The 19,818-nt window shown below is 35.4% G+C and overlaps 1 protein-coding gene across 5 annotated transcripts in view; it reads left to right on the top strand.

The window, feature by feature from the left end:
* The window catches only part of VPS13C (vacuolar protein sorting 13 homolog C), a 197,697-nt gene that overhangs the window by 119,609 nt on the left and 58,270 nt on the right, over window positions 1–19,818 (top strand). For all 5 annotated transcript variants that reach the window (XR_015252691.1, XR_015252690.1, XR_015252692.1 and 2 more), the window contains 9 exons: window positions 2,491–2,658; window positions 4,075–4,379; window positions 5,311–5,458; window positions 9,428–9,578; window positions 11,601–11,710; window positions 14,252–14,421; window positions 15,685–15,932; window positions 17,053–17,282; window positions 19,699–19,791. Coding sequence is in view for 2 of the 5 variants with exons in the window: in XM_086710843.1 (XP_086566969.1) it covers window positions 2,491–2,658; window positions 4,075–4,379; window positions 5,311–5,458; window positions 9,428–9,578; window positions 11,601–11,710; window positions 14,252–14,421; window positions 15,685–15,932; window positions 17,053–17,282; window positions 19,699–19,791 (1,623 nt within the window). In the remaining 3 variants the exon portion in view is untranslated. The remainder of the gene's footprint in view (window positions 1–2,490; window positions 2,659–4,074; window positions 4,380–5,310; window positions 5,459–9,427; window positions 9,579–11,600; window positions 11,711–14,251; window positions 14,422–15,684; window positions 15,933–17,052; window positions 17,283–19,698; window positions 19,792–19,818) is intronic.

The following is a 19,818-nucleotide window of genomic DNA, read 5'->3' as shown; positions in this document are numbered from 1 at the left end:
TATTGTTAAATTGTCCACGGTGCTCAAAGCATTCTATAGATTCGGTGCAATTCCTATCAAAATTCCACTGGCATCTTTCATGGACTAGAACAATTCTCAACTTGTATCAAAACACAAAAGAACAGCCAAATAAGAACAGCCAAAACAATCTTTTTTTTCTTTAAATTTTTTAAATGTTTGTTTATTTTTCAGAGAGAGAGAGAGTATGAATGGGGAAGGGGCAGAGAGAGGGAGACACAGAACTGAAAGGGGGGCTCCAGGCTCCGTGCTGTCAGCACAGAGCCTGATGCAGGGCTTGAAATCACACTGCGAGATCATGACCTGAACTGAAGTTGGAGGCCCAACCAACTGAACCACCCAGGCACCCCCAAAACAGTCTTGAGAAAGAACAAAACCAGAGGTGTCATGCTCCCTGATTTCAAACTATTCTAAAAGACTATATTAATCAAAACAGTATGGTATTGGCCTCAAAACAGGCACATAGATAAATGGAACAGACTAGAAAGCCCAGAAATAAACCCATGTACATAAAGTGAATTTTCAACAAAGGAGGTAAGAATATACAATGGGGAAAGGACAGTGTCTTCAGTAAGTGATGTTGGACCACTATAGTGCAAAAAATGTAATTGTCAATAAAACTTGACAATTATATATAAAAGCACAAAAGTGGGGGTGCCTGGGTAGCTCAGTCAGTTAAGCCTTGACTCTTGGTATCAGCTTAGATCATGATCTCACAGTCATGAGATTGAGCCCTGTGTTGGTCTCTGTGCAGGGCATGGAGCCTTTCTCTCTCTCTCTCTCTCTCTTTCTCTCTCTCTCTCTCTTTCTCCCTCCCCCTCAACCCACCCCCTCACAACGCCCGCTTACGCTTTCTCTCTCCCCCTCTCCCTTTACCCTTCCCCCCAAAACCCCCCCTTACCCAAAAAAGCATGACCCTGGACCACTATTTTATACTATATAACAAATTTAACTCAAAATCGATGAAAGACTTGAATCTAAGACCTGCAGCCATAATACTCCTAGGAGGAAAGAGGTGGTAAGGTTCCTGACATTGGTCTTAGCTAAGATGTTTTCTTGGATCTGACCCCAAAGGCAAAAGTAACAAAAGCAAACATTTTTAAATGTGACTACATGGCACTAAAAAGCTGTATGGCAAAAGAAACCATCACCATACCAAAAAGTAGCCTACTGAATGGGAGAAAAGTTTGCAAATCATATATCTGACACGTGGTTAATATCAAAAATATATGAAGAACTCCTACAACTCAGTAACACACACACAGAAAAATCAATCTGGTAAAAATTGGGCAGAGGATCTGAATAGGCATTTTTGCAAAGAAGACATACCAGTTGCCAACAGGCACATGAAAAGGTGCTCGGTGTCACTAATCACCAGAGAAATGCAAATCAAAAACACAATGAAATATCACTTTACACCTGTCAGAATGGCATTTATTAAATAGACAAGAAATAATAAGTTTTGGTGAAGATGTGGAGAAAAGGGAACTCTCAGGCCCTGTGGTTGGGAATGTAAATTGGTACAGCCACAGTGGAAAATAGTATGGAGGTGGCTCAAAAATTAACAAAAGAACTTTCCTTCATATGATACAGCATTTTCACTTCTGAATATCTATCTGAAGAAAACAAAAACACTAAAGGGGGGGAAGATGCTGATACATGTAATACGGGTGAATCTCAACATCATGATTAATGAAAGAAGGCAGATATAGAAGAGAACATATAGTATGAGTCCACTTACATGAAGCTCTAGAAAAGACTGAGAAAGAAGATCAGTGGTTGCTTGGATCTGGGTTTTGGGGAGGGATCAGGTTTTGGCTAAAGGGGAGGAGCTCAAAAGAACTTGTTGGAGTGATGAGGTGTTCTGTATCTTGTTTTGGTGTTACATACGTGGGTAGTATAAATTTGTCAAAATTTTTCAGAGTATACACTTCAGATGAGTGCATTTTATTTATGCAAATTATACCAAAAAAAGTTAACTTAATAAGTTAATTCACAAAAAACTAGAATGTACAGATTAATAGAAACTAAAAAGTAAATATCAAAAATTATTTTAATGAAAGATAATCTCTGCATTGGTATTTATTTAGTTTTGATTTTTATGTATGGTATGCCTTTACTCATTTGTTCATTATGTGTTTATTAATTGTCATGTGTTAGGCACTTTAAGGATTGAGCACGAATATGGTTATTGTATGCTCTCACTTTGTGTATAGTAGATTAGATGATTTGTAAGTCATGTCTGACCAATTAAATGATTGATTATTTCCACTGGTTAAAACAACTTTTGTAGAAATAGGAAAAAGTTTTATTAAGTAAGATATTTTTAGCTAATAATTTATTGAAGGTTGAATTTAAATGGTGCTTCTTTATATATCAAGGATTTTTTAATAAGGAAGCTATTTATAGTATAGCTCTTTTGAAATAATATAGCTCTTTTGATGTAATAACCAGTTAATTTAATACTTTTAGGCTGTCTCTATTTTGGGAGATGAAGTCTTTAGGTTCCAAATGACTCTTTATCCAGGTGCCACAGAAGGAAAGGCCTATGCTGATATGTCGAAAGTAGATGGGAAACTTAGTCTCAAAGTGGGTTGTATTCAAATTGTTTATGTTCATAAATTCTTCATGTCTCTTTTGGTAAGTTTGTTTTAAAATATATTTATTTCTCATTGAGGTCTAAATATCTTTGCCTATACATCTGTAACTAGGTAGTCAAAATCTTTACTACCAGGGCTATGTGGTAAATACTGAAATGCTGAACAGAATATTATAGTGAAGGAAATCCTTTATGTGGTGGATACCCAAATGAATTTTTGTTATTGTTCTCATTCTTTCACATTTCCATAGTTCTATAATTTAAAAGTACTTTTTGTTGTTTTACTTTAGGTATTTTCAGTGTTGTTTTATGAAATACCCTTAAAGGTACTTAGCTACAAGAATTTTTTTAGGAGCTCCTCAGGCTTATGAAGGACTAGTATTGGAATTTACAACTTTTGAATATAATTGTAATCAAAAAGTCTATAAAATTATTTTCTTTTAATTATTATTTCCATGTAAATGTCATGGGCTGAAGAGTTTAAATCTGCCTATGCCTCTTAGCAAGACTGATATTTAGGGCTTTTAGTCATGGATTTCTACCTACACCATCATGTTTTATTCTTCGGGAAGGTAATTTTATTTGGAGAAGGGGCAATTTAATTCACTCTATATTATTAGCTTCAAAAATATTGCTTCTAAAAGTCATCTTTTCTTCATTGGGAAAAATATGTTTTTAGTTGAAATTGAGATGAAATGCATCTTACTTTAAATGAAGTAATTTGGACTCTTGCTAATGATTGCAAGTTTATAGACCCTTAAGCGTCTTTGCTTATGCCTGAGTACACTCAGAAAAAAAAAAAAAAAAAACTTCAGAAATAAGCTGGCATTTCTTAGTTTCTAACAATAAACTTTTTTTTCCTGTGCCCTAGAGGTACAAAATTGAACCTCTGTGGGAGAAGTAAATTGCTGTCCTTTTACTTACATTTGAATTTATTTTATTTATTTTTTTTTAAGTTTACTTATTTATTTTGAGTGGGGGGCAGGGGCAGAGAGAGAGGGAGAGAGAATCCCAAGCAGACTCCGTGCTGTCAGCACAGAGCTCTATGCAGGGCTCTGTCTCACTGACTGTGAGATCATGACCTGAGCAGAAATCAAGCATCAGATGCTTAACCTACTGAGTCACCCTGGTACCCCTATTTACATTTGAATTTAAAGTGACAAACACTCGTGAGTAAAGGGAGATGTAAAAAAGAATTGCCAACAAAAATTTCTCATAAAAAAACAGATAATTCTGAAATACATAAAATGAAAGTTAAAAGGCTCTTGTTTCTATAGGTAATAGTTGTTAATATTTTAGAGTGTGTCTTTCTGGACAGTCTCCATATATACAATCATAAATAGCCTCTCTTTTGTTTTACTATTTTATTTAGTTTTTCTTTTTTAAAGAAAATGCTTTTTAAAGTTAATCCTGTTTTTTTTTTTAAAGGAAATCTAAATATCTATCTCTTCCAATAGAACTTCCTCAACAATTTCCAAACTGCCAAAGAAGCTTTGAGCTCAGCCACAGTCCAGGCTGCAGAAAGGGCTGCTTCCAGCATGAAAGACTTGGCTCAAAAGAGTTTCCGCCTTTTGATGGATATCAACTTGAAAGCACCAGTTATTATTATTCCTCAGTCTTCAGTATCGCCTAATGCTGTTATAGCAGATCTGGGTTTAATCAGAGTTGAAAACAAATTTAGCTTAGTTCCTATGGAACGTGATTCTCTTCCTCCAGTCATTGACAAGATGAGCATTCAACTAACTCAGTTGAAGTTGTCCAGGTATACATATATAATCCAATTGTGTACTACTTCTAGAAATATAATTCTCATAAAATCTTTTCAAGGGGTAAAATACTCTCACTCTTTGTGGTTATCATTCCTTATTTTTTATAATTATAAAACCATGACCATTGGGTTTTGGTCAGTGGTAATAGTTGTGCACCTCATGGAATCTTCATTTTGTGTTACTACATTTATTATGTGGCTTTTTCCATTTTATAAAAATTTACTATTATAAAATTAAAGTTTACTCAATAATAATTTCGATTTATTTTAGTTATTTTTCACTTTGCACATAGCTATTTTCTGTAGACAGAAGCAGACTTCTTAAAACGTACTAAAAGTTAAGATTTTTTTTCCTCATTTCCAAACCTTGTCACGTTTGGGAATGCTCAGTGTGGTATCTAAAGGATTATTGAATCCAAATGGGAAAGTCTTGGGTCTGTTGAATGACAAGAGTCATTCATTTGGTTGTGCAAATGGTTGTTGGCAGTCATGCTTGAAATGACTATTCACCATATGTTTGTTTAATGTGTAGGTTTGGTGAGTTTTTCCCTTTGAGTTTGGAGAAGTACCAATAACACAAAACTAAGGATTATGTAGAGTTTCTTTGCCTTTTTTATGAGGATGTTAAACATTTGTTTGTATAACATTGTACTAGTTGCTAATATTGAATAGTCTTTGTGGAAGATAATAAATAGTTTAATAGTCATACTCTTTGTCTTTGGAATCAGCCTTGCCTAGATTTTATTTTAGAAAGCTCTTGATTTCTTCTGATTTGGATTGATTTGTGAAAAGAAGCATGTTCTAGAAGAATTCTGATAGCAGCCTTCAGTATCCAGGAAAACTGGAAACTATTACACAATATGATAGTCTTCATTTTAAAATGTAAATTTAAAAAATACAAAACAAATTCTTGTTCATCTTTCAGAACTATTTTGCAGTCTGGCTTGCCACAACATGACATTGAAATTTTAAAACCAGTCAACATGCTATTGTCCATACAACGAAATTTAGCAGCAGCATGGTATACGCAGATTCCAGGGATGGAGATAAAAGGAAAGCTAAAACCTATGTTGGTAAGTGTATGTATACATTATGTGAAAATTGTGAGTAGGCTTTTAGCATTGATCACAGTCCAGTTCTAGTGTACATCAGAAGTGGTAATGCCTTGGGACGCCTGAGTGGCTCAGTCAGTTAAGCCTCTGATTTTAGCTCAGGTCATGATCTCATGGTTCATGGGTTTGAGCCCCCCGCGTCAGGCTCTGTGCTGACAGCTCAGAACCTGGAGGCTGCTTCAGATTCTATGTCTCTCTCTGCCCCTGCCCTGCTTGCTCACTCGCTCGTTCTCTCTTTCTGTCTCTCTCTCTCTCAAAATAAATAAATAAACATTAAAAAAAAAGTGGTGATGCCTTAAATGGGAGTATTTGTTAACTGAAAATGAAGTCATCCTAATTCTCTGACTTTTTTTTATTTCACTTTAGTCACATACCTGGTAAAGCCAGCAAGAAGTCCGAGATAAAACCTACTAGAGTTTACTGAACATATTATTAGTCATTTTGGAAAGGTCTGTTACAGTTTTAAGGCACTTGAATTGTAAGCCAGTATAAAGTAAGATTTAAATACCACATTCAAAATACCATAGGAGTATTCTTAATGTTTAAAAGCACTCTTTTAATTCAAAAATAGAACTTACGTGGCACATGGGTGACTCGGTCAGTTAAGCATCCAACTTCGGCTCAGTGTATCATCTCATGGTTCTTGAGTTTGAGCCCCATGTTGGGCTCTGTGCTGACACCTCAGAGCCTGGATCCTGCTTCAGATTCTGCATTTCCCTCTCTCTCTCTCTGCCTCTCCCCCACTCACACTTGCTCGCTCACTCAAAAATAAATAAATAAACATTAAAAAAAAAGTGAACTTTTTAAAAAAGTTTATTTATTTATTTATTTAGAGAGACAGTGTGTGTGTGAGAGAGGGACAGAGAGAGAGAAAGGGAGAGAGAATCCTAAGCAGGCTCCGCACTGAAGCATGGGGCTCAAACCCATGAACTGTGAGATGCTGACCCGAGCCAAAACCAAGAGTTAGACGCTTAACCAGTAAGCCACCCAGGCACCCCGAAAAGTGGACATTTTAAATAGATGAATGTGTACATTTGGTAACCTATAAATACAGCATTGTTTATAATAGTGTGATTATAGGTTTCCATGTTGACTCACTGGGAGAGATGGTATTGGTCAAAGGTGGTAATGGAAGTGTAGGAGTCCTGTGGTTCTCCTGTGCATGTTTGTGAGACCACTGAAGACAAGCAGTAGGGTATAGGGGAGGACCGAGAGTGACTAAACCGAGTGTGTGAAAAACAAATAAAAATTTAGTAGTTTAGAAGTTTTTGATACCTGTGATTACTTCAGAGTTAGTTCTAAGATAAAACAGAAAGGTCAAAGAGTTCTACTCAGGAAGAAGTTAAAACTGAAGTTTGTTGTAGGGATGAAGGGTCCTTTGTGTAGTTATGAGTGGATATAATATAAGGGAAGAGTGTCTCTTTAGGGTATTTATTCATAAAGATTTCTCTATTTCAGAGTATGCAACTCTCAGCTTCTCCCTTGCTGTTAAGAGATTAGATCTCAGGGCTAATATCTGACCTTTTCCCCTTGCTTTCAAGGATTGTGTGGTTCTAGGTTTGCTGAAAGCAAAAGTAAAACCTGTATTTCTGTCAGTAGGAGAATATGGACTAAGGGACAGTATATTCATATTATGGGCAGTATAAAGCAGATAAGGTGAGTGAGCTAGAACTATATGAAACAAAATGGGTATACCTTAAACATAAAAGTAGAAAAATTGAGTTGCAAAATGAGAGTACAATTCTATATTATTTCAAATTTTATAACAAACAATAGACATTGCTGTGTGTGTGTTTGCGTTGTGTGTGTGTGTGTGAATTGTTTGTAGGGAATTCAATAGTGGTAAATATAAGAAAACATTCATGGGAAGAATAATTCTCTAATTCAGGATAGTGTCTCGCTGAAAAGGAGTGTAGCTGGGATGGAGTCTCATAGAAGTAAACATAGGTCTTCAACCATATCTATAATGGAGGAACAAGATCTAAAGGAAATGTGGGAAACTGTAAGATTTGACAAAGCTAGATGATAGGTACACTGGGGAGGATTATTGTATTCTCTCTGCTTTTCCTTTATGCTGGAAGTATTTCAAAAGAAAGACAAAAAGTAACAGATCCAGCATTTTAACATCAACGTGTGATCATCACTTTAACTAAAAGGACGTCTGTTAAATCAAGATGCAGCCTTAGTGGGTACAGTTTCCACTACCTGATGTGTCAGCAATCCAGGCCTCTGAGAACACCCCCTCATTGGTGTGAGTCTGTACTTTTTCTGGGTGTAGTTAAGAAAGGGTATCAGGTAGGTGACATCAGTGGGTTGAGTAAATCAGTTTGACAGTTCTTAAACAACTGTGGGGCCTTGTCTCAAATTGTCATTCACGCTTACGGAAGGGTTTCAGCCACAGCAAACCAGAGGGGATGGTGAAGTTCACTGCTTTCCAGGTAGTTGTAATATCTTGGTTGGTATCACACGTGGGAATGAATACACAGGGAAGTTCTGGGGAGTTAAAGTGACATCTATTTTCTTGGAGCAAACAAGAAATCGTTGGTTATTATCTCATGCTAAAGTATCTCCCCATTTTCATTTAGGCTGGGGTCAGGCACTTTTTCTGTCAATAAGGGCCAGTATTTGGGGAACAAAGTATTCTGTGGTATTCAGAGGAGAAGGTGCTGTGAATGCATGCATGCCTGTGTGAAGTTGTGTTTAAGTATTTGGAACAGTCTTTTGGACCGCTATATGTGTAGGGAAAATGTACAAAAGATAGAAAGATTAAAAGGTTTAATGGTTCTTGGCAGCCAGTAGCAACTTTGTTCTAGCTACTTCATGTTTTGCAGGCAGCTAGGAGGAAGATGGTATTATTTCTTTTTTAAAGATTAAGAAACCTGAGTTAAGGAGGCTAAGAAACTTGGCAAATAGCACAGCCAGAAAGTGGTAGCATTGATACAGTGCTGCCTGACTCAAAAACTCTCTCCCTCCCTCTTTGCTTCTTCATTTCTTTTTCTTTTTCTTTTTTTCTCTCTCTCGCTTTCTTTTTCTTTAAAAATTTTTAATGTTTATTTGCTTTTGAGAGAGAGAGAGACAGAGTGTGAGTGGTAGAGGGGCAGAGAAAGAAGGAGACAGAATCTGGAGCAGGCTCCAGGCTCTGAGCTGTCAGCACAGAACCGGATGCAAGGCTCAAACTCATCAACTGTGATATCATGACCTGAGCCAAGGGCAGCTGCTTAACTGGCTTAGCCACCCAGGCACCCCATCACTTACTTACTTTGTTTGTTTGTTTGTTTCTTCCTTCCTTCCTTCCTTTGTCACACATTCCCTTTTGTAAAGGTGGGAGATCAACAAGATGCTCCTTTTCTGCTCTGTGTTTTTGTTTTAAAAAATTCTTCGTGATGCATTACTTACTGTTCTAAGTGGCATTATTCTTGATAAGTTGCACAAATATCTTAGGTATGTCCAGATGCATATTTACAGGGAATAAGAGCTCCATTGCAGGAGAGTATCTTTTTACTTCTTGGTAGAGACTAGAAACTGAACAACACTCTTCCTGTATTAAGTTTGGATGGGAGTGAAGTGGAGGAGGGAGCTGATACTGGGTGAGAAGAGAGAGAGTCAGAGTGGCGATGGGGAGAGAAGGAGAGGAGAGAGAAGCACAGGTCCAGGAACAGTAGAAGAAAGATAGGAACAGACCGGGAAGAAGAATGACATAGGCAGGTGCTTGGGCGTGGGATCAGACAGAAGGGTGCTTTACACAACAATAATGTCTCCTACTATACAATGAAACACTTGTTTCCTGTATTTACTGTCCCAACTCTTTTTTTTTTTTTTTTTTTTTTTGCTTAGGTGAACATTGAATTTGAGGAACTGTAAACTGAGACATGGATATGATATTCTGCTTTTTTATTACTTATATATTAACAATTTATTGTTGCTTTCTAGGTTGCTCTCAGTGAAGTTGACTTAACAGTTTTAATGAAAATTTTGCTGGAAAATCTTGGAGAAGCTTCTTCACAGCCAAGCCCTACACAGTCTACCCAGGAGGCTATAAGAGTAAGAAAAGATGTTCTGGGTGGGCCTGACCACCTCAAAGGTATAAATTAATGAAGATTTTTGCTTTGATTATGGAGGAAAATTAGTGTTAATGCTGTATTTATGTATAGTGGTATTTTTAGTTGTCTAGCACAATGTGTTATGAACTGTTTCAATACTGTATTATTTACTGTGGAAAATTGGCTGGTAGGGGGCCTGGGGCTGCCTTGGAGCTCCCAAGGGAAGGAGGTATGCTCATTGTCTTCCATAAGGGGAGGGGCCACCTATTGTTTGCAGGATACATGTTTGCCCTTTACTTCTAACAGCTGAATTTGCTGAGTTTAGGAGCCACGGAGGTGGTGTACCTTGAGAAATAGCAAATTAGGCATGTAGCATGGCAAGGTTCAAAATTATCAAGAGAAAAAAGGGCCTCAGTATCCTACTCAAATGACTGGCCCAAGAGAAAGGAAGGTCTTCTGGTACAAAAACAGCTTTACTAATCTGGCTTTATTAGAGAATAATACAGTCACATGCATAAGGGAATTTTCTGGATTATTACAGTGGAATCATTTAAAAGCACTGAGCCTTTTAAATTCATCCATTTTTAAAGGATAATTTTTATAAAAGAAAAGTGTCATTCTTGCTCAAGATAGTTATATAAAACATAATTTTACTTTTTTCATCATTTAAAGTCATTTATGTGAACGTATGTTTTATTAGACTGTAACTAGGTTAATATTTCCATGGCTTCCCCTTCTGTTGAATGGCCCCAGACTGCTGTGCTTTTATAATGAATGCTCAGATCATCAGCTATTACTTAAGAAAGCAGTACATAAAAGTGTCAGTTAATAATATCATTAACATTGCTTCTCCTGTATTTAGGCCCAGTGTGTTTTGAAATTGCAAAATAAATGACTAGAGTTGTGTGCAGAAAAGGTTTTTGTTTCAGGTGGATAGTTAGTGTTACATGGGGTTGGTGAGGTGAGCATCTTCTCCCCAGACTGGGAGTATGCTCCAGTACAGTCCAGACAAACACTAGATAAGCAGGCTATTGCTGTGGTTAGACCGGAACTATGTGCAGATGATTAAAAACAGCAGGTAGGCTGTATGTGATTAAATCAGGAGCTCATTATGTTCAGCTGTGGTCAATTTGTGTCTTTGGCTCTGGCTATATGGTTAACATGGTCCTTGGGAAAAGTTGTGAATTCAGAAAGCTGCAAAGATGGTGGAGATGGGAATATGAATTACTTTCAGGAAAAGTGAAGGGAAAAAACCCTAGCATTTTCCAACATGGCGAAGCCTTTATGTGGTTAAAGTTATGCAGTGTTTGCTCTTCCAGTATCTTGTAAGAGCATTTCCCTATAAATGATCAAAGGATAGAATCCATCTCCAAAAGAGTTGATAAAATCAGTTTCTAAGAGTGATTGAAAACAGTATCTGTTTTTATTGTCTAAAACGTTTTTGCCTAAAGATGAGGGAAAGGACTAAATTGCTTCTTGAAATCTCTTTTCCCCCAGAATTCCAAAGGCTCCCTGGCCCATATTTTATTTGAGCACTGTTTGTCTCTGCTCTTGAATTATATTCTGTTCTTGTAAATGTAATGAGCTGGGTGGTATAGGTAATTAAAGATAGCGAGAATTACATTATGCTAGCAGAGGATCTATTATTGACTAGTCTGTTCTAGGACAAAATATTTTATTTTTCTCTGCCTCTAATTTCATAATCTCTTAACACTGGCTTATAACCATTTAGGTTAAATGCTTTGATAATTGTAAATTACTCTATGATGAACAGTCCTGCTCTGGGGGGCTTTAAAAAAATCTGGATACTCTCCAAGACCCCTTCTTTTTTGTTGCTTCTTTTAAAATGTAGATGGTCTCCCTCTGTCATTTTTCCCTATACTAAATATATATAGAATAAATCATTGCCATTTTAATTAATTCTCATAATATGATTTAAAGAATCCTAAAAAGTATGATACATATTTAGAATAATAGGTTATCATCTTTGCTTTTTAAATAAGTGTAAAATAATGTACCTACTTAAAGCTTTTTAATTTTCATTCTTATGTTTGAACCATCAGAACAAGATATGACAGACTCAAAGCTTTCTGTGGACCAAAATGTCACTCTCCAATTTGACTTTCACTTTGAATCTCTTTCCATTGTCCTTTATAACAATGATATAAACCAGGTATGTAGTAAATTTATTTAGAAATACATCTTCAGTTATTGATATTTAATTTTAAAACATTGGCATTTTTTCATTTGAATTAAAAAATTAATTAAAAAATAAATATGTCTATTAAACTCTTATTTGGCCTACAGAATATCCATTGGTCTTGCTCTGTCTTCACTTTGTTAGTATTTCTAATCTTACTCAGCTAAGGAAAAATTTTTACTTCTTTTGGTAACATTAGCCCTGAACTACTTAGGTCCATCTCTAGTAGAAGAATTTTATATGTGAGTAATTAATTATATGTGTAATTTTGTTACATAGCTATAAATGTGTACATATATAGCTGTATAAGAATAATTTAGTAGTGGCTTTGGAACCTTGGAGGATTCTTTTAAAATTCATGATTATCCAGGATATAAAAGCATTAATTATGTTTCTATTAAATAAATTTTATATGTAATAGATTTGTATTGATACCGATTAGTGGATACAAGAACCAAGTATAGTGCCATGATTTGAAGTAATTAATGTACCAGTGCTATTTTAGAAAGCTATTTGTTGTTATATAGATAGTATCTTCAATAAATAATTTTATTATATCAATTACATAATATCATAATACTCATAATAAATACATCATATTATAATACCCACAATTTGCATTGATTATGTCTGTTGTTATTGTCCATTCATGTTATCTTATGTTTCAAATTGTTATCTAAGTTATTCATATTGCTCTTGAGCCTTGGGCTAGTGTCTGTCATTTATGCAGTAAACTACTTTCATTTCTAATGTTTAATGTTAATGAAAAAATAAAAAACATGACCTATGGGAAATGAATAGTTAAATGTATTCTTCATTGCACTTAAGGTACCATCATTCTACTGGTGCCCCAGCCTTAGAATGTTGATATTTTCTTTTACTTCCTTCTTTATTTGACCTTTATTCATTCGACACTGAGTATTGCCATTTTTTGCTTTGTTCTTTCCTGATACTTCTCACTGCTACTTTATTTGAAACTTCTTAGCTTACCCTTACTGTAATGGCTTCCTTGTTCGTTGCTCTTTTTCCTCTCATCCATACCAGACATTGGCACAAGTTCACTTTCCTAAATGAATTTCATGTAGCCGTTTATAACTTTTTACTCTACTAAAAAACATTCGGTATTAGGTTGTCTGAATTGTACCTTATTAAAAAAAGTTCAGTCACTCCAAATTGTTTACATTAGTAGCTGTACTAGTATATTGTGATCAGTAGGTGTGTCACAGGTCATTTCTGTTCATAGTTACAGACCAGAAGCTTGTGAATTATTTACATTTTTATAACTTACATTCCAAATTTGCCATTAATAATGTCAATGTCTGACCCACATGCATACAATGTACCGTCTTGAGTGATGGATGTAGTTATAACCAATGTACCAGGAATTGCACATCACCAATACCTCTTATATCAATGCCATTGTCTATAGTGAGCAATTAGGACTTCACTTTCCTAAAGAGATTTTTGTTAGTTGTTTTGTTTTGTTTTTTCCTTCTTTTTGGGGGGTGGTTGTATATTTAACCTTTAGAATTTGCAGGATGTGTTACATACCTTTAGATGTAGAATTTGCAGGATGTGGGCATACCTTTAGAATTTGCAGAATGTGTTACAATTAAAGATTGAGATCCTTTTACCTGTTAATGAAAGTTTAAATCTTTAGTTTGGGAAGTGGGACCTCATTAGGCCCCTGTATTTCTTCCCACCCCTCATTCCCTACCATTCTTTAATTGAAATATTCAAACTTAAGCAGCTAGTACCTTGTACCCTTATAGCATCTCTGAATTGTTTACTCGTGTTTTTTTCCGCATCTGGAATGTCTTCTCCTTCCTCTTACCCCATCTGATCCCGCTTAGTCTCTGAGGCTCAGTTCAGTTATCATCTTCTTTCTGAATTTTTCTGAGCCCACCACTGATCTCTTTGACCTTCTGAGTTTTGCTATTTGTACTCTTTACCTAATCACTTAATATTCTTTGTGGAATATGGGGGGATTAAATATGAATAAATAAGTGTCTACATGTCAGTCTTTGATCATTTACAGTCTACAGCATCTCCTTGTCATGTTTGTTATAGTGTGTTTCTATTTTCTATATTTATTAGGGTATAAGCTTGCTGAGATCACCTACTATATTTTATCCTTTCTCATAAACCCCATAGTTCCTTTCACGGTGTTTTTTGTTTTTTGTTTTTGTTTTTGTTTTTAACAGAAGACTTAATTAAATATTTATTAGTTAGACTGATTGACAAAAACATTTCCTGAATATCTTTATTTGCATTGAACTGTGAGATAAATTTTTATATATTAACCATTGTTGAATGTCAACACATGTATTTTTTATATGTACATATACACTTACAAACACATGTATTATTCTGTTTTATTCTTGTGTTTTAACACCCATGCTTCTAAATTTTGTTGTATCAGTTTGCCTTTTGTCTCTGAGTTAAGAAATGTGTTTAAAAGTCATTACATAATATTTAGAGATACTGATTCTTTTGCTTGAAAATACACCACAGGAATCCAAACTTTCATTTCACAATGACAGTTTCCGGCTTGGTGAACTCAGACTACATCTTATGGCCTCTGTAGGGAAGATGTTTAAGGATGGCTCAATGAATGTTAGCCTTAAACTTAAGACATGCACACTTGACGATCTCAGAGAAGGCATTGAGAGAGCAACATCAAGGTTTGTCATCTCTGAACTTGCTGTACGTTATTTAAGGCTGACATTATACCTGACATTTGGTTGCTAGGCTTGGGATTATCAAAAGAGATCTTTGGTCATACTTCAATTTGAAGTGCATCAATAAATAGTGCTAATATCAGATTCAGTTCCTATGAAATTTGAATTAAAGGGAAATTTAATAATAAAATGGAGTACTGTCTTAAAAGCAGGAACTAAGAGAATGTAAGAATTTTAATAATGAAATTCACATAGGGTGGTTTGTTGGTAACATAGTTTTCTAAATTGTCCCCAAAAGGCAGGTTCTTTTTTTTTTTCTTCCAAAAAAAAGCCTGAAAGTTTCTGATCTTTTCTTTGTCTTACTTGTTTTGTCTGTATATTTTAAACCACTATTCTGAAATTTTTTCCAAGTTTTACTAGAAATGTAATCCCTAGCATTTTCACATTATCAAGCCAGTACTTAAACATTAGTTTATATTAGCCTCCTGTAAAGTGGGAAATAATGTAACTTTAATATTCTAATTATATATTTATTCCTTTCTCAAATATTGAGACATACTCTTTTTGCCCTTGATGTTCTTTGGAGAAAAACTATGCTGCTCCCTAACCAGGGGCTCCATTGAATACATACTGGATACTTCTGAGCTCTTTGTGTTTCCTAGAGATGAATAAATGAGGAAAGAGTGCTATCATGCAACCAGGTTTTCTAGTTTGCAAATTTCGTGTTTGCGGTAGCTGTCCGCTACTATATAGGCAAGGGTAAGGCCATCATCTGTTTGGTAACCTGTTCTTCCCAGCATGTGTGAGGATATGTGGCACCTATCACTGCAGACACTTGATAAACACTGGCTGATTTGAATTGGATTGAATACTTTTGGATTCAAATTATATAGGATGATCTTTGGAGATAAATTTGTTCAGGGAGGTTTTATTTTGTAAACTAATGTAAAGAGATTAACCTTTAAATTTTGTGGGACCACATTAATGTGTTTTGTTAATTCCTTTTAGTAGTCATTCATTTATTTTCCTGCTACTGTATTATAATTATAAAATAATCTGTAATTGCTTAAAAACATGGATCTTGCTATAGAGATTAGGAGACTATGTCCTAGTTCCTAATTAGCTGATTAGACCCCAGTTAACGTTGACCTGTTTTCTGTTCAGATTAAAAACTCAAAGGTGAAACAAAGACTATTAAGGTGTATAGGAAATTTTTCATCTTTTAAATTATTTTTGCAAGAATAAAATAATGTATATATTTTTTAGAATGATTGATAAAAGGAATGATCAAGATGACAACAGTTCTATGATTGATATAAGTTACAAACAAAGCAAAAATGGAAGTCATGTTGATGCTGTTCTTGACAAGCTGTATGTATGTGCCAGCGTGGAGTTTCTGATGACTGTGGCAGATTTCTTTATCAAAGCTGTGTCTCAGAATTCAGAAAATATGGCAAAAGAAGCACAGATTCCACTACGACAGACAGCCACAGCAAAAATCAAGATGGAGAAAGGTTAGTAGAATTTATCTGTTGTAGATGACAGCTTGTTGTATATTTTAACAAAGATTACAAGAAAAAAGATGAATGGACAATTCAAGAAAGTAAAATACTCTTTCCAATTTAAATATATACTGTGGAAAACTTTTAGTAAGCATAAATTTTTAAGAGGTAGAATAGAAATATATATTGGATTAGGGGCTAGGAAACCCCTGTTCTGGTTCCAACTCTGCCATTAACATTTCTTTACTTACCCAAAAATAGAGGGAGTTAATCTGGGTCTTTGGTTGGGAGACTGTCTTATAGAAGGGCAGTCTTTTATTCAGAGAAAATATATGGAAGAATTATATCCATTGAAGCAGTTGAACAGATAGAGGCAGAAGGTGATATTGGACCACCCAGCATGATGCCCCTGGACATCACCATAAACACCTTAAACTAAGGGGAGTGTGTGCAAATGTCTGGTCTTGATGTACACCGAAGTCACTTCCCTGCTCTATAAATTACTCTAGCATTACCAAGTAGATCAGTGATTTTCTTTGTTAAATTATAATTGTCTCAGGTCAGGCATTTATCTTTCTAATGCATAATTCAGCAAGATTGGAAAATACCATTCACTGGCAAGGTCAGAATTTTATTTTTTCATTTACCTTTCCTAAACAGTAATTATATATCTCTATATTCATATACATAGTTAATGTATTAATCCTATAGATTGTAGGACACTGATTATGTGTTTTATAGTGAAGTCAGAGTCAACTTTATCAGAGTCTCTTATCCTCTTCCTGTTATTACCCTCTCCTGTTTTCCCCTCCTGTCTCTGCAATGTAACATAAAACACATTCATGTGTTCATATGTGCACACACCTTAATTCAGACAAAACCAACTTCAAAACGAGATTATTCTTGCTAGGTCAAAGTGGAAATGATGTTGTGTCAGAGATCAGATTGCATTATCCCGCACAATCAGCATTTGTTAATAATTTATCATTAGTATTCGTCAACTACGGTTAATTCTGCCATATCCCATATAGCAAGATATTAGAAACAACCTAGCAACTTATAGATAGTATATACTCAAGTGACAAGATATATTTTGTGACATATTTTTTGGTTGCTTTTTTTGTTTTTTCAGATGACTCTGTAAGACCAAATATGACTTTAAAGGCCAAGATCACAGATCCAGAAGTGGTATTTGTTGCCAATCTGACAAAGGCTGATGCTCCTGCTCTGACAGCCTCATTCCAGTGTAACCTGTCTATGTCAACCTCCAAACTTGAACAGATGATGGAAGCTTCTGTGAGAGATCTTAAAGTCCTTGCTTGCCCTTTTCTCAGAGAAAAAAGAGGAAGAAACATTACTACAGTAAGATTGCCTTATATTCTAAGCACGGATTGAAGATTGGCAGAAATGGTGGATTCGTAGAATCCTAGAATGTGAGAGCTCTGTAAAACTTCAGAGATTATTTACTACAAATTTGAGGTTTAAAGTTAAGGTTGAGTTCCGAAGATGTTAAATGATTCAGCCATGCTGCCATTGGCAGAACTGGGAGCTGCCTTTAAACTTTTTCCTTTCATTGTACCATCTTTTGTGGAACAGTAGTTGAATTTTAGTACAAATCAGCATTGAAGTCACGTGACCAGAGATTGTTTTTGCTGTATTAAAAGTTAACTTCATGGGCACCTGGGTGGCTCAGTTGGTTAAGCGTCTGACTTCACCTCAGGTCATGATCTCACAGTTCGTGAGTTCAAGCCCAGCATCGGGCTCTGTGCTGACAGTTCAGAGCCTAGAGCCTGCTTCGGATTCTGTGTCTCCCTCTCTCTCTGCCCCTCCCCTGCTGTGCTCTGTCTGTCTGTCTCTCTCTCTCAAACATTAAAAAAAAAAGTTAACTTCAGTTAGGTGTTCAATTTATTGTTTAAAAAATATTTTAGTTAATTGATTGCCATACCCATAAGTTTTAAATGTTAAATTGAGAATTTTACATTAAAGAGGATTCATTGTATTATATGACTCATTTGCAGTATTAAATTAGGAAAATTTATGACCAAGTGGCTTACATAAAGAAATGCAACATTAGACTTAGTCTGTACTTTATCATGAAGCATTCTTGAGCAGGATCATCTTTTGGCATGTCACAGAAAGCTTATAATTAATTGATTACTCCAGGAAAAGCTTTTCCTAATTTTTTTTTTTTAAATGTAAGTAATACAATACTAATTCCTCCATTGAGTTGAGGTGTAAGGTTAGTTTCCTTATTCAATTGAGGTGTAAGGTTAGTTTACTTATTTCTTTAATGATATATATATATATATGTATATATATGTTATATATATGTGATACATATATATGTATATATATGTTATATATATATGTTATATATATATATATATATAGTATAAGTAAATTTATTTACAAATATAAGCTTAATAGTTTTAAGTAAGTCATTGGGTTTACAGATTGGAAATTTGTTTTTATAAGCACCTTATATGATATTCAAGACTGACTTCGTGTTCATCATAGGGAAACTGTTCATTTATGTACCTTACCACAGTCTTTTTCTAATGTGTTAACAAAACTTTATTTTTTTAATGTTTATTTTAGAGAGACTGAGAGGGAGGGACAGAGAGAGAGAGAGAGAGAGAATGCATGTGCATGCATATATGGGGGAGGGGCAGGGAGAGGGAGAGACACAGACTCTGAGGCAGGCTCCAGGCTTTGAGCTGTCAGCGCAGAGCCTGATGCAGGGCTCAAACCCATGAACTTTGAGATTATGACCTGAGTCGAAGTTGGACACTTAACTGACTGAGCCATCCAGCTACCCCAGAACTCTTTGTTTAAAATAACAATTTCAAGTTATTTAGTTGTCATAAAAACTAATAATTAACAATTTCATTTCCTCATGTACTTCTTTGTGAATGTAAGACTTTACCATAGTCTTCACCTCATTTTTATGGATATTTTAAAGGCATATTTTACAAAGGGTATCGTTTGAAAGATATTTTAGTGGAAGCAGACATTTTATTTTTTTTTAATGTTTATGTATTTATTTTGAGAGAGAGAGAGAGAGAATGAGCAGGGGAGGGGCAGAGAGAGAAGAAGAGAGAATACCAAGAAAGCTCCACACTGTCAGAGCAGAGCCCTACAAGGGGCTCGATCTCATGAACCATAAGATCATGACCTGAGCTAAAATCAAGAGTCAGGTGCTTGACCAACTGAGCTACCCAGGTGTTCTGAAAGGAAACATTTTAAACTTGTATTAGTAACTGTACATCCTTACTTAAGAATTGACATAAAGGAATTGATCAGAACTGCTTACAGTCCTTTGACAATGTACATGGATTTGTCATAATTAAGAGCCCTCACAAGAAAAGTTCTCACCTAATTTCATTTGTCTTTTGCTTTTGGCATAAGGTATCATTAAAGATCTCAAGTTAAGGGCCCCTGAGTTGCTTAGTTCATTAAGCCTCCATCTCTTGGGCTCGGCTCAGGTTATAGTCTCGTGGTTTGTGAGTTCGAGCCCCAAGTTGGGTTCTGAGCTGACTTTGTGGAACCTGCTTGGGATTCTGTCTCTCTTTCTGCCCCTCCCCCTCTGATGCTCATGCGTGCTCACATACACACACACACACACACACACACACACACACCCCCACACTCTAACAAAAATAAATACATATTTTAAAAAAAGATGTCCAGTTAAGTAAGACATTTCTGGTGTGTATTATCTACGTATACCTAACAGATTTTAACTAAGGAAATGTGAATTTTATTTATTTGTTACTAGGTCTTACAGCCTTGTTCTTTATTTATGGAAAAATGTATGTGGGCTTCAGGAAAACAAAATATAAGCATTATGGTTGAAGAATTTATAATTAAGGTCAGTGCCTATCATATTATTTGGGTA

The sequence above is a fragment of the Puma concolor genome, chromosome B3 (assembly GCF_028749965.1).
Source record: "Puma concolor isolate L17-30 chromosome B3, mPumCon1.1.hap2, whole genome shotgun sequence".
NCBI classification, from domain to species: domain Eukaryota; kingdom Metazoa; phylum Chordata; class Mammalia; order Carnivora; family Felidae; genus Puma; species Puma concolor.
This window is presented reverse-complemented; position numbering and strand designations above follow the sequence as displayed.